The 14636-nt window shown below is 53.5% G+C and overlaps 1 protein-coding gene across 2 annotated transcripts in view; it reads left to right on the top strand.

The window, feature by feature from the left end:
* Camk2b (calcium/calmodulin dependent protein kinase II beta) overlaps positions 1-14636 on the top strand; it is a 95701-nt gene that overhangs the window by 45223 nt on the left and 35842 nt on the right. Inside the window, exon 3 of one of the 2 annotated variants that reach the window (XM_071614370.1) lies at positions 10212-10271. In XM_071614370.1, coding sequence (XP_071470471.1) covers positions 10212-10271 — 60 coding nt within the window. Of the gene's footprint in view, positions 1-10211; positions 10272-13939; positions 13950-14636 lie in introns of those variants that run through there. The other variant, XM_071614367.1, reaches the window with a different exon arrangement.

Here is a 14636-nt window from a genome sequence, read left to right as displayed (position 1 = left end):
ACCCCCTACTGCCTTAGGGGACACACCCTGCTCCGTGGTGATGGGGAACAACGGTCCTAATGTCTCTCACGCTCCAGGGCTGAGCCCACACCCCAGGATGGGAAAGGCTTGGAGTGGAGATCTGCATCCCACCAGAAACCTGCCTGGGACTGTAACCTCGGGGCTCTTGCTGCAGCTGGCAATGCGACTTCCTCTGGCCCCACGGCGACCCGCAGCCAAAAATGACCCCTACCCAGGGGGATAAGAGTGCGGTCTCAGAATCGGCGGAACTGGGTTAATAGAGACGCGGCGCCGCAGTGCAGGGCAGCTGAGCATGCGCGGGAGGCGGTGCCCTCCCCTCTCAGGGACCCTCCCCTCCACTCCTCCTCTCCTCTATCTTCTAGGCCCGCCTCTCATTGCCTCTCGTCTCCCTGGCTCAAATCTTCTTCCTTTCCCACTGCCCGCCACCCACCCGCCGCGCTTAGCCTGAGGGGAGTGAGGGAAGCTAACGTTTTCCAGGGATTTGGAGGGTGTGTAGGGGTGGGTGACCCTCCCCCTAGAGACCGGCCCCCCTTCTCACCCCAAGGTTAATCTTTAACTGTGCGGTCCTGTTGCCAAAACTTGGATTTATGCGGTGTGGCAGGTTCAGGATACCCTGTGGGCAGGTGTAGAGGGAGTTGGAAGGGGAGGTGGGGGGCCTGGTGGGGGCACCCCATGAACATAGTGGGGTGAACCACCAGGAACAATTAAGGAAACCAAGCTGGGGTTGCCAGATTTAGCAGTTAAATTTAAATTTCAGATACACAATGAAAAAATCAGTAAAAGTATGTTTCATATTGCATGGGACATACTTATTCTAAAGTTTTAATTAAAAATTTTGTCTGAAATTCAAATTTACCTGGGCATCTGTGTTGTATCTGGCACTGGGGACAAGGCTGGGAAGAGGACTGGTTTTCATAGTCCTCTCAAATTTATTTTGGCTAAGTCCGCAGCTTGTGAAAACAAGCAGGTCATGGCAGGGTGTCCTGGTTCTTGGTGGCCTCATCTGTGAAGTGAAGAGAAGGTGGGGAGCCTCAGGCCACCTGCCCACTGGTTCTGGAATGAGGCTGCTGATGTGAACAGAGTCCTACAGGCCTGTATCCAGTATCAGGTTTCTGTGCCCCTTGATCCCTGGGATGCACCATGAACTGTCTGCAAGAGCAGTGCCCACCCCATTGGGTTGAGTGGGGAGCTAAAGGGAGGAATCCTGAGCCTGGGGGTGGGTGGAGCAGGGTGAGGAGCTGACTGGCCCTAGTTATCAGAGGGTCCATCCATGAACTTGAAGGCCCTCCTAGTATCATTTTGTCAGCTGTTCTTGGGATCCCATATATGCATCTCACCTTCTTGCTGGACTAGGAGCTGGTGGTTGAGCCACTTCAACTCTAGAGCTCACAAGAAGCCCCTGAAGGCAGCTTAAGCAAGGAACCTGCTGGGGACTGAATTCTGGACCTTCCTGCATCAGTCTTCTCTTCTATAAAATTGGTGGGAGATTGACCTCAATGCCTTCACGGCTCGTTTAAAGCTGACATTCCCCAAATCTGGAGTGATCCTGCTCACATCCCATGCCCACACCAGGAGATGAGCACAGAATCACAGGGGCTGAATGGGTGAGGCTATGGGCCCAGGTTTGAGGCCTGGTTCTACGATGTGGTAGCACGTTACCTCTCCTTTGCTTTGACTTTAAATCCGCCCAGTGAGGGTGGGGGCTGCCCAAGGCTGTGCTGTGCACCTAGTAGGTCCTTACCTACCTATTATGTAGGTAAGGGGATTGAAAGGTCAGGAGAGGAGTTTTGTGACGATTCAGTTCAAGGACTGAGCTGATGTGGTGAGTGGAAGGGTGGGGGAACATGCATGTCCCCAGACCACCTGGGTAAGAGCAGCACTGTACCAGGTCTGAGGCCTGGGGAAGGACTTGGATGAGCAGTCCCAGTTTGGTTAGTGAATAATCTGGAGAGCTGAAAACCTAGACTGAGCCCACATGGGAAGTAGCCACAGAGAAATTGGAAGGCACAGAGGTGCCCCTCACCCTGCAGGTAGCCCCTGTCCTGGAAAACAAGCACATTTGGGTCATGATGCTTCCATGTTTGTGTGTGGACAAGGGGAGCCCTTGCCCCAGCTCTACAGTGGAGTGGCCAGTGCCACCAGCTAGTGTTCTCTATCATATGCTGAAGACACTAAAGTCTCAGGCCTCAACTGTGAAGACAGAAGCAACCTTGAGAGAGGGAAGCTGAGACAATGGCAGATGCAGGGGGCCAGGGTCATCTTCCTGCCCCCATGGAAGTCCGGAGTTATAGGTGCTGACTGCATGTTGGCCTCAGCTGGCAGGAGCTCCAGCTGCCTGTGCCCCTGGAATTCCCTGGCTACATGACCAGCAAGGGCTCAGATCTTTCTGGATGGTATAGAGAGGGTTACTTAGGGGGAAGTTAGAGACGAGTTCAGCCAGTAAAGGATGAGGGGATTGTGAAGAAGCTCTGGCAAGGGCAGGTGGTTAGTGTGTTGGACTGTGGCCATGTGGCCTTAGTTTCTGGGTCTCTTCTGTTGTTTTTTTTTTTCCCCCTTTATCCCTTTCACAGTCAGAAGTGCTCCCTGGCCTCACAAATGCAGGCTTCTGGTTGGGTTGGGTCTCCAGGCATCCAGTCTGGTATGCGTGGGAATATCTGGGCAGTTGTCCTAGTCACTGGAAAGGACAAGAAGAATGTGGATAGTGTTGGGGGCAGAGGCAGAGGTTGGGCACAAGACCTTTGCAGTGAGGAGCTCTGGGCAGGACTGCTTCCTTGGAGAGAACCCCTGTGGCCACGTGTTGAGAGCAAGGTTGTGACTGGGTGAGTCTTGAATGCTGGGGGCTGTCACCCTTGGAAATTCCTGATCTGTGCTTCACGGGCATGGGTCATGGTGCAGAGTCCTTAGTGCAGAGTCACAGTTCCCCTGACATCCCTGAAGGAGACTGAGGTGGCCCATGATTGTGAGCAGGTGGGCTGGCCTGGGGCCTGGGTGTGAGGAGAGTCCACCCCAAGTGTAGACTTCTGGCATGAGACTGGTAGAGGAGAGGGCAGCCAGCTAGCTCTCGTCCCCACACCCTGCTGCACAGAGGTGAAGATGGAAGTCCTGTTCCAGGGTTATGGGGTTGGTCCACATGACAGCTGACACTGGACAGATGAAATGGACAATAGGACATAGTCACATGCATTTAGAGGGGGAGACAAGGATGTTTCACCCTCAGGGTCCCTCAGGGCTGTCAGGGCTACTCTTGAGAGTGGAGTGAACCAGCAGGGCTGGGGGAGGCTGACTTTGTGGTAACTAGAGGGAGAAGTGGCCCTGGGTATCCGCAGGAAGATGTGATTAACTAGTTTGAATAATTCCATGGGTTGCGGGGTACTGTAGTCACTGCTTACAAATCAGCAGAAACTATGCCTGGTCCTGTGAGGAGGAGAGTTGCCTGCTAATCCCCAGTAACAGAGTCAGGAGGGGCCATCTGGTTAGGCCATTGGAGGCCTTCCTGGTTTCTCTGGATGTCAAGGCAGCGCATAATATTGGCCTTAACTTTGGCCTCACAAATGCCACCACTTGGCAGTAAGTGAGCAGGAATTCCAAGCCACATCTCTGTTTCAAAGCCGAGCTTCACCCACATGTTAGAGATGGTTCTCATTCTGAAGAGGGCACTGGGTGTGAGGCATCAACTGCAAGGACAAATGACCTCACAAAGGGGAGGCACTGGGAACCCTCTGCCACGAAGCCCGAGAATGGCCACACTTTAGCCCACATGCCTGGGCTGCAGAATGCCATTCACCCCATGTGACTTGCAGATAGTTCAGAGGCCTGTAGCTCCACTGGGGATGATATTCCTGTGCAGAGGGCAGGATGCGTGTGGTTGTCAGTGTCCCTTGAAGCCCTACTCCTCTCCTTTGTTCTAATGGTGTGTCAGGCAGCTGCAGGGCATGCACACAGGCGCCTCCAGCCTCATGGTGAAGCTGTTGGCTGAGCTGTCACGTTAATTGCTGGCTGCCTAGTTGCTTTCTTAAAACATGCACAGAAATCCACAGTGAGATCCTCCTCTCTTCCCTCATTGGTCTGCCATCCTTCAGCCTCCAGCAGCTACACAGACCCAGCAAGATTCCGATGACCCCTGGTGCTGGAGGCTGAGCAGGAAAGGGGTATCTGCCTCCACTGCCCATCTCCTCAACATTGCCTCCATCTCTGCCTACAGACACGCCCTGACACCCTGACACCCTCAGCCCTGTGGGAAGGAAGGTGGAAAGTGCTGCTGGCTTCCCACCCAATGCACTCTCTATGTGGGGCTGCAGTGAGTCATCGTCTCCCCAGCTTCTCCTCCACCTGGCCTCCTTGCACCTGTACCCCATCTGAGAGTTGGGGGATGTAATGGCCTTGCCTTGTTGGGTACGGGAAGTCTCTCCCAGGTCTGCCTAAAGCCAATGCTCAGCAAGCAAGCTGTTACTCTGAAGGGCCTTGTAGGACTCTGTTCACTCTCAGGAGCCATTTTTCTTTCAGGAGGAATTTCCAGTATCTGCCCATGATCTCCTTTCAGCCCTGCCCCAGCTGCACCCCAATACTGGACAGTCAGGCCATGATGAATGGCCAGAGCTGAATAGAGTCCAGACTAGCTTAACTCCCTATAAAACACTCCAGGGAGTCTGGGGAAGGAGCTGCCTGGAGCCCTCACTTGGCTGATATTCTTCATGAAGAATGAAGCTTCCCCCTACCTGGCCACCCCCTCTCAGTATTGGCCCTTAAATCTGAACTCACTTTTTTTTTCTGGCCAGTTCCCTAACCCTGGGGCCTGGGGCTGCTGGACAGGACTTTGCCAGCATGGTGTGGAGGCCAGGCCTGGAGCAAAGATCCAGGATGTCCCATGTATTTCAGCCCAGCATCTTACCACCACAGTAGGCTAGCCATTGGGTTCCTGATTGGGATGCATGAGTTGAAGTATGCTGGTACAAGACAGTGCTTAGAAAGCCCCCAGTTGTTCTATGTGATGTGATGTTCTATACCTTCTAAGAGTCTGGAAAGCTGAGACAGGTGGGAAGGTGGGCAGGACCCTGGGTGACAGGGGTTAGTAGTTTTGCCATGTGCTAAAGATACAGGGAGTAGGATCCTGACCCCACCACCACAGTCTGAAGTGTTGAACAGATGTAGGTCCAGCTCCTGGGGGGATTACAGGAAGAGACCTGGGCCCAGGAAGGGTCCCTCTCTGCTGTGGCCCTTATCTCCTTTGCATGGGAACAGCAATGCTGCCCTCGCCCTTTTAAACTAAGGCCCCCAGTGAGATTTAGATGAACTGCAAATTTTTGGCCATTCATCCCAGACCTCAGTGTTGAGCTGTGTCCCAGTTTACTGGCAGGGCCTGAGTCCTGGAACATGACCCTGGCTTTTGGGGTACCTCTAGTTACTGTCCCTACCACCAGAGGCTGACACACAAGTGGGCCTGCATCTCCTCAGCCTTGATGGTATTGGCTTTGGGCTCACACTTGCAGGGGCTGGTTTAGACTGGGGGAGTAGAGCCTTGACAGCCACTGAAAGGCCCTCCCTACCCTCCCAAGTCCAGGCCAGGACAGCTGGAATAGGGCCTTATTGCTGCTCCCACCAGAAGGTCCATGTCCCTGGGCTCTTCCCAGCCAGGCTGCCTATCACTGAGCATCTCTCCAGGGCCTGAGACCCTCTGGTACTGGCAGGGGCTCCCCAATGAAGGGATCTCTGGGGGTTGCTAGCAGCATCCTGGGGTGAGGCAGGGATGACAGGATGAGTGAGTATATCCTTGAGCATCTACCATGAGCTAGACATGGTGGGTACCCTGCACACACAATTTCATGCTGAGTCCAGCACAATACTTTGGGACCAGACATCATATTGTTCCCAACATCTAGATGAGGCCTGGAGAGTGGGCATCACTTGTTTTAGGCTACAAAGCAGGCAGGACTTACAGCATCTGTGCAGCTCTATGTGGGCTCGGGTCCCAGGCGACCCTGATTGGGACAGCTCCCACCCCCACCTCTCCACAGGCTCTGATCCCCACAATCCTAGAGGCTGAGATTGTGCACGGTGGGTGCGGGTGTGGGTAGGCCTCACTTCTCCCCATCCTGCCCTTCCTCCACTCCACCCAGTGTCCTCCCATGACAGCCTGCAGCTGGCAGGGCTGGGTGCCACCCACATCCCTCCTGTCCCCTGCATGCTGGCTCCTCTCACCACCCCACCCCTCTCTGCTGTGAGTCACCCCTGCCAGAGAGCAGATGGGGGCATGAGAGTGAAACTTAGTGCTGGGGGCCTGGCGTGGGCCAGGGAACCTCCACTTTTCCACCCCTAACACCTCTTCACTCTGGATAAGGGAAAAGGAAATTATGGAGAATGACCAACAGAGATTCACTAAAAATGTTACCTCAGCTTGTCCTCTGGCCCTGTGATCATGACCTCTGAGTGCCATCCCTCAGGACATAGGAGTCCCTGGAACGACACACTGGCCTGTCTTTGGGATGTCGAATGGGGACTGCCCCTCCTGCCCCCAGGCCCTCATCCTGGGCTTTTCAGACCTGCAGACATTGAACCACTCTCAGTCCTCATCTGTGACTTGTCCTCGTGCTGCAGGTGCAGTTGGGGCAGCCAGGATTCCCTCCCCACTGCCAACTGCACCTCTCCACTGCCCCCATAGACTTCTCTTTGTGCCTAACTCAGCTCAAGTGACCTCACCGGAAGTAGACCACCGTGAGGAAACCCCATGAGCTGACCCAGACTGAGGGACACCCCCTGAGGGAGCCCCAGGTGGCCTGAGGAGACACCACCTGAGGGAACCCCTCCTCAGGTCACCCATTGCACGGGTTGCTGAGAGAGGGAGGTGTGGCAGGTGAGGGGGACTCCATTTGAGGTCTCTCCCTGGCCACTCTGGCCTCTCAGGGCATACTGTAATTAAACAGGTTATTGCCTGTAACTTGCACAGAACAGATGGTGCCTGTTGTGTGGCAGGTGCTCCAGAAGGACAGTCACGTGCCTTGTGCCTGTGTCCTGGCCTTGGACAACTCGGGGCGGCCCCTATTCCTATCATCTTCAGGGTGACAGTAACAGCCCAGAGGAGCCTCTGCTCCCCTCATCAGCCCCTGGGAACTTCATGCCAAGTCCTCCAGGCCTGTAGGTCAGAAATGGCCATTCTTGGAGCCTTGTGGTCCCTGTTCCTGCAAGGTGGCTGGAGCCTTAGTTGATGTGATATCCAGGTGGGCACAGACATGAGTGGTTTGCTGTAGTCTGGCTTCTGCTGTAGGTGCTGTCTGGGGTCCCACTCTGATTTTCAAAAGGCTGAGAGATGAGGGAGAAGGGTAGCCTTTTCGCAACCCTCACCTGTCCTTTTCGAGTGTTGGGCTGTCTCCTTTTCTTCCGTCACATTGGCCTTGCTGCCCCTATGGCGGCATTTGCAGGAGTGAACATTTGCAGTGTGTGGAGGCTACGGCCTCTAGGCACACACCACCCACCAGCCCACAGAGGAGCATAGAATGCAAACTGAGGGCTTCATCACAGAGCCCAAGAGCATCAAGAGAAGGCCTTGACTTTGAGGCCCCGCTCTGCTTGGTGCATGGGGGTGTCTTCTGCAGGAGCTACTGATAACCCTGCCATGAGTCACTCAGCGTGGGTGTGCAGGGCTTGGCTGGGGCCACTTCCCTTCCCTTGTCCTTCTGTAGCTCCTGAGCCTTGCCCCCGCACTGGGCCCCATGCATACTGCTGACCTCAGGGGCACCTAAGATATAGGTCTGGCAGAGCGGGTGCCTCAGCAAGCCAAGGCTGTACACTGAGATCATGGCAGAATCACCTAGAAAAGCTTCCAGGCCTTGGCATTCCCCGAGGGTGGAATCTCGGGACGTTGTGCTATCATTAGAATTCAGTCAGGCAGGCGGATAATTGCAGGCTCCAGTTTAGCCTGATCTTTGAGTAAAATTGTTTTTGGCATTTTTTTGTTTTTGTTTTTGTTTTTTTTGATAAGTGCTTTTATGGGGGTATAAATGAACACTGTATTATATCTGTGGGATGTTTCTCTAGTAGGAGGAATAAATAGCACATCTTTTGCCCAAGTTGCTCTGAGCCAGCCCCCTTGGGGAGCAGGTGTGTAATGTGTGTGCACAAGTGTGTGTGTCTGCATATGTGTGTGTGTAGGACTGCTGCCAAAGTAAATGAGCCAGTCCGTCTGTCAGTCACCTTTTTACTTAAATATAGACCCACGCACACATGACCTTGCCTGGTTTGGGATGCTGTCTCACCACGACTGAGCAATTGGAAGGTGTGGATTCAGGATTTCCCTTTCTAAGCTTCACATCAGAGAATGGGGCCGACCCTTAAACTACTTCCAAGGTTGACCATCACCAGATGGGTCTTTCAGTCCTGGAGACATTAGGTTTTTCTCTGTCTTCATCTGTGACTTGTCCTCATGACAGGTGTGGTTGGGGCAGCCAGAAGGTCCTCCCAGCTGTTGGCTGCACCTCTCCACCACCCCATAGACTTCTCTTTGTGAATAACTCAGCTGCGTTTCTGGGTGCCTTAGCTTCCATTTCAGCAGGGACTTGGGTGTTATGTTGGAAGACAAGAACGGTGTTTGCTGTGGCAGATGTACAGGTGAGGGAGTGGGGATGTAGGGGCCTCTGGCAGCACACTGGGATGGGGTCTGACTCCACCCACCTGGAGGCTTGGCTAGTCCCTCTGTTTGGGATACCAGGTGCCTGGGCTGAAAGCAAATGGGACCCAGGTGTGCAGGGCAGGGTGGCTCAAGGATCTGTCCTGGGGGAATGAAGGAAAGCCCTCTGGACCCATCCCAGAGACATGCCTGTTTGCAGGCACTGCTGCCCTGGGGAAAGGCACATACATATTTGCATGTCTGGCCTCCATCCCTACACTACGCCATGCTCGCTCCAGTGCAACTGACCAGAGATGCCTCGGCCAGGCCAGGTGGGTGATTTTCCCCTGTGCACCCTCTAGGGACTATAGGCCTGTAGACTAGTTTGAATGCCTTTGAGCATCCTTTTTTAATTGGTACCTTCCCTCCTCTCCTGCCGATGGGGCTGGGAGGAGCTCCCAGGTTGGTAAAGGAGGACCTGTGATCCTGATTGGCATATTAATTGTGTGCTCACCTTTATGGGCATTTTAATTGTGTGCTCACTTACCCTGCTCAGCAGGGGTAGAGGTTCTAGACAGGTTCACCTCCTCCCAGTCTCATCAGGGAGTCAGCCTCTGTCCTGAGTGCTGAAAATCCACCTACCTTTCTTCACAGCTACCCCCCACACGTCTGTGGCTCAGTGATATGCCTGGTTTTGACCTTGATGTATGTTGAAGCACATCTTGGACACTCCTTGGTTGCTGCTTTTGCCCTGAGCACCATGTTGGGGGTTGGGGTGTGGGTACAGCTGGGGGACTCTGTTTCCTTGCTGCACCGTATTCTGTTGTCACCGCAGAGCCACAGTGGAGCACTCCCTTCTTCTGTCACATGTGGGTTTATGGTTTTTGCTATTACAATTTCCTTCAGCTTTTTAAATCCTCCTGGAACTTCTGTTGGAAGTTTCTGGCTAACAAATTGCTCCAATCTTTGAGGGTCCTGTGGAGGGACTGCTTGAGGGGGGGGATCCAGGTGCCCAGTGACTGCTCATCTCAGGTCCGCCCACCCAGAGCCAGTCTAGACCCTGCACCTTGTATGGGTGGGAGCCGTCAGGGGGCTCTGGGCTCTGAGGAGGACACGTTTCCCCACTCCCAACCTGTCAGATGGGTTGTTCAGCACATCCCACCACTGTCTTGGAAGAACAAATTTGGATCAGCAGAAAGTTCCAAAGAGTATGGGATTAGGACAAATAAGTGAAGGATTAAATCAGTGCGCTATTAACACATGGCATTTCCTGTTCTTTGAATAATGCCTGGAAACTTTCAGCCCTCAAGTTAGTCTACCTGGTGCCTCCCATGGGTGTCTCTGCCCCAGGCACCTGCAACTTGCCTTGCCCAGACCTGCCAGCTGGTGGCCCGGCAGGTGCTCACACCCTGCTTCTCCCTTCAGCAGGTGAAGACAGCTGGACAGGCACCCCAGAGGCCAGGCAGTGGGTGGGCATGTCCCCATCCTCTCTTGTTTGGCAGCTGCTACAACCCTCATGAGTCTATTCTGAAATGGAACCCTGAGTCCCCAGCTAGTGGGGCACAAGGTGACACCTTGTCCTCTGTGTCCCCAGATCACCAGAAGCTGGAGAGAGAGGCTCGGATCTGCCGCCTGCTGAAGCATTCCAACATTGGTGAGCAGCCCCTAAGGAGGGCGGGAGGCTGATATTTTTGACAAAACTCCTCAGGGTCTTTGGAGCCCAGAACATGGGTCTGATGGGCTGTCCAGGCCGCACTGGCTGGGCACAGGGGGAGGGCTCCTGGGGGCCTGGGCTGAGCTGGTCCTGTCTTCAGCATCGGGACTGTTGGCCTTGCCAGGAAAAAGGTAGGCAAGGGAGCCACCCAGTAGCCCTCCTGCCTGCATCTGGATTAGATGGAGGCCAAGACTTTAACAGGGTCCTGGCCCCTAGCTGTGTCTTGGCCCTCAAAAAGTGCAGCGGCACTGTCTGCCAGTCTCCTTCCTGAAGCCCCAGACAAGTCCTATGTTTGGGTGATAAATAACAGTTCTAGGAGCTGTTGAGCAGACCCCCAAAAACCCGGTTGAGCAGTCCCTAGGAAGCTGGCTCATATCTCCCCAGGTCACTTGGTCCTGTCTGCCCCTTACCTTCCCTGGCTCTGGCACCTGAAGAGCTTGGGAACTCAGCCCTTGCCCACACTGGGGAGTAGCTGGAAACACCTTGGAGGTGACAGCTGCTCTCTGCCAGTGGAGGGCTCAGGCTGGCCGCAGAGGCACCTGGAGTTTATTAAGTGGGTTCCTGGGCTCCTCCCTCCAAAGCTTTATTCTCTTTTGCTAAGATAGGTCCCAGGAATCTGTGTTTAAAAGAAACACCCAGGGGCTATGAGAAGCAGCCAGTTTGGGAGCCTGGGACATCCACATCCCCTTCCAACCCACTGAAGTAGAGAGGGAAGAGGAGGATCTGCCTTGGCCATGTTGGGTCCCAGTGGGCCACAGGGGCTCCAGGAGAGCTGGTGCTGGGAATCTCTGCTGCTGTCCTCTGGAATAGGGGGCACCCTCAGTTTCCCCATGTCCCAAACCAAGAGCTGAATGGGAAAGGCACATCTCCCATTTGTGGGGCTTCAGCAGGTCACCAGCCTTGGTCCACAGTTTCTGAATCTCAGTCTCTCCATCTCAGTCACAGAGTCTTGTTCTTACTGATAATGCAGATTCCTGGGCCTGCCCCAGAGAGTCCAACTCAAGAGTTCTGGGCAGGCTCAGGAGTCGGGATCTTAGTGCAGCATTTAAGCGGACTTCAGGCCCACTGGGCACCAGCAGCTCACTATTGGGGCCCCCCTTCCTGAGGATCCTGGAAGACATCACCTCCCACTCTACTCTGCCAGCACCCTTTCCCTCACTCCCTTGGTCCTGGCTCTCCATTTATCCCCACTACTATGTCTGCTGAGCACCAACCAAGGGCAAGTCACCCTTCTGAGCATATTTGAAGGAATCCCTTTACTTAGAGGAGAGGACCAAGTGTTCTTTGGGTTGGCGTTTTTGGACAGTTCTTCAATAAGACATCTCTCTGCCCTGGCTGGATGCTGGGTGTGGTTCCGGGTTGGATCTGAGCAGTGGATGGTCCCTGCTTCCAGTCTGGGCCAGGGGAGGAGTGACTACTGGAGGTCCTTGCAGCGGCTTGAGTAGCTGATTAGGGACTCAAGATCAGCACATTCCAGAACACAGAGGAGGCAGACCCAAGGCTGCAGGGGTCACACAGTCTTCTCTGTAGATCCAGAAACTCTCCGAGGAGTGGGAGGGAACACAAAGGGGAGACAAGAGGAACTTGTCCCTTGTGGGGTATCTTTAGCCTTCCCTCAGGGGCACCGGCCCCACCTCTGAGCAGAAAGCTGCTCATAGGCTCTCCTGGGCCACAAGAGCAGGTGCTGGGTGCAGTTCTGAGAGGGGCAGTTCTGCTCAGTGGCTAAGTCAGGCAGCAGCTGTGTGCCAGGCTAGGAAGGGCCTCAGTTTCCTCCTTTGAACATGGAGATGTTCCTGCCTCTCTCCCAGGGATCTAGTAGGAGGAACTGGGATGATTCATAAGGGAAACTGGCATAAACTGTAAAGTCCCCTCTTTTCTGAGGCAGCCTGCTTGGAGTGAAAGGCAGAGGCCAGCCATAGCTCTGGGGGTAGACCCTTCATTTGTAGAAAGGCGTGTAAATCCCCCACCCCTTCATAGGGTGGTTTTACAAGTTTGTTGGCTCACCATGCGTCAGAACAAATGACCCCACAATCTGTGCCCCTCACACAGGTTAACAGCTTCTGTGCATTCAGTAGCAGTTCAGCAGACTGGCAGGCCTGCCGTACAACTTGTGGGATCCAGTACAAAATGTAGATGTGGGCCCTTTGCTCAAAAATTATTAAGAATTTCACCCAGGTGTGGTGACATATGCCTTTAACCTTAGCAACTCAAGGGGCTGAGGCAGGAGGATCACAAGTTCGAAACTAGCCTCAGCAACTTAGTGAGCCCCTAAGCAACTTAGTGAGACACTGTCTCAAAATTTAAAAGGGGGCCTGGGGATGTGTCTCAGTGGTTAAGCGCCCCTGGGTTCAATCCTCAGTACAAAAAAAAAGATTTGTTTTTTTCTCAAAACAGCAACAGTGAAGATATTGTTTTTTTCAAAGCAGCAACCTCTTGGGTGCCCAGGATAGCTGCACAGCTGCAGGCCCTGCCTGGGCTTCTAAGGACTGCAGACATGCCAGGGCTGTACTTATAAGGGCTTGATCAGAGCCTCAGGCTATGCTCCCAAGGTGGCTCCTCACATGCCTATTGGCTGGGGCCTGAGCCCCTCCCACAGGCATCTCCAGAGTTATAACATGGCAGCAGGCTCCCCAGAGCCAGCGATGACAGAAGGACAACGTGTTAGTCTGTTCTTCCTTGCTCTGACAAAAGTTGAGCTAGTCAACTTATGAGGAAGAAAGATTTCCTTTGGCTCATGGTTTACAAGATTTCAGTCTGTTTAGCCTTGCTGTTTTGGGCCCGTGGCAAGGCAGAAGATCATGGCAGAGGAAGTCTATTCACCTTTCAATAGGCAGGAAGCAGGGGGCGGGAGAGAGATAAGAAAGGGGTCCCAATATCCCCTCAAGGGCACACCCCCAATGACCTGACTTCCTCCCATGAGGCCCCACCTCTTAAAGGTCGCACCACCTCCCAGTAGCACCACAAGCTGACGACCACGCCTTCAATACATGGGCCTTTGGAGGACATTTCCAAACATATCAGAAAGAGAGAAAGAGGGACAGACAGAGGGACAGCAAGGGACAGAGATGGACTGACAGAGATGGAGTGAACGTGTGAGATAGGGACAGAGAAGGAAGCATACAAAAAGAAAAAGAAGTATAATGCCTTTTTTGAAATTATGATAAAATATACATAATATAATGTTAATCATCTTAACCCTTTGTGAGCATGCGGTTCTGTGGCATACACATTCACAATTCTGTGTAGCCCTCCTCACTGTCCATAGCCAAAACTTTTTCATCTTCTGTCAAGAGAAACTGTCCCCATTAAACAACACCCTGTCCCCCAGCCCCTGGCACTCGCTATTCTACCTTCTGTCTCTATGAGTCTGACTCCTCTTGAGACCTCAGAAGAGTAGAGCCATAGTGTCTTGTTGTGACCAGCGTATTTCACTTGTGATGTCCTCAAGGTTCATCCCTGTTGTACATTTGTCAGAATTTCTTCCTTTTTAAGGCTGAATAATATTCCATTGCATGGAGGTACCACATTTTGTTTATCTATTCATCTGTCGATGGAAACTTGGGCTGCTTCCACCTCTTGGCCGTTGTGAATAGTGCTGCTGTGAACAGGGGTGCACAGGTATGTGAGTCCCTGCTTTCAGTCCTTTGGGTATGTACCTAGGAGCGGGATTGCTGGGTCATATGGGAACTCCATTTAACCTTTTGAGGAACCATGTGCCTTGTTATGACCTAGCCTCCAAGCTGTCACCTCTGCCAGTTCATTCAGAGCCCACACACAAGGGTGAGGAGTCGAGTTCCCTCTTAGAGGAGATGCATCAAAGGCTTCAGAGATGTGTTTTATAGCCACTGATGATGAGCATCTGATGTCATGACCCTGGTGTCCACTGAACTGAGTTGTCCCGTTGCGAGGGGGGTTCAAAGCCTGGCCCTAATACTGACTGCACAGATGGACTCCAAGCTACCAGTTCAAGGGGGTCCTGAGTCAGGGGTTGGCCAGGAGCTTATTCGCAGGGGGTTCAATTTCCCTCAGAGACAAAGGGAGGATTGGCAGATGGAACTGGGCCGGATGTGACCTGGCCTTGCTTGGTAGCAACTCATATAGGGACAGGGGTTAGGGCCAACTAGGCCTCTCAGAGCCAGGAGACTTTGCCTTTTGGGGCTTGGGCTCCCTCCTGCCCAAAATGTCACCCTGGGCAGTTTTCACAAGTGTCCTGTGTCAACAGAGAAACCCAGGAGGAAAGAATCAGGCAGGACCAATAGGGATGGTACCACAAGCCACAGGAGGGTCTGGCCAGGTGTTGGGGGG

Source organism: Marmota flaviventris, chromosome 1, assembly GCF_047511675.1.
Source record: "Marmota flaviventris isolate mMarFla1 chromosome 1, mMarFla1.hap1, whole genome shotgun sequence".
In the NCBI taxonomy this organism is placed as follows: Eukaryota; Metazoa; Chordata; class Mammalia; order Rodentia; family Sciuridae; genus Marmota; species Marmota flaviventris.
Note: the sequence above shows the minus strand (reverse complement) of the source record. Positions and strands in the feature narration are given on the sequence as shown.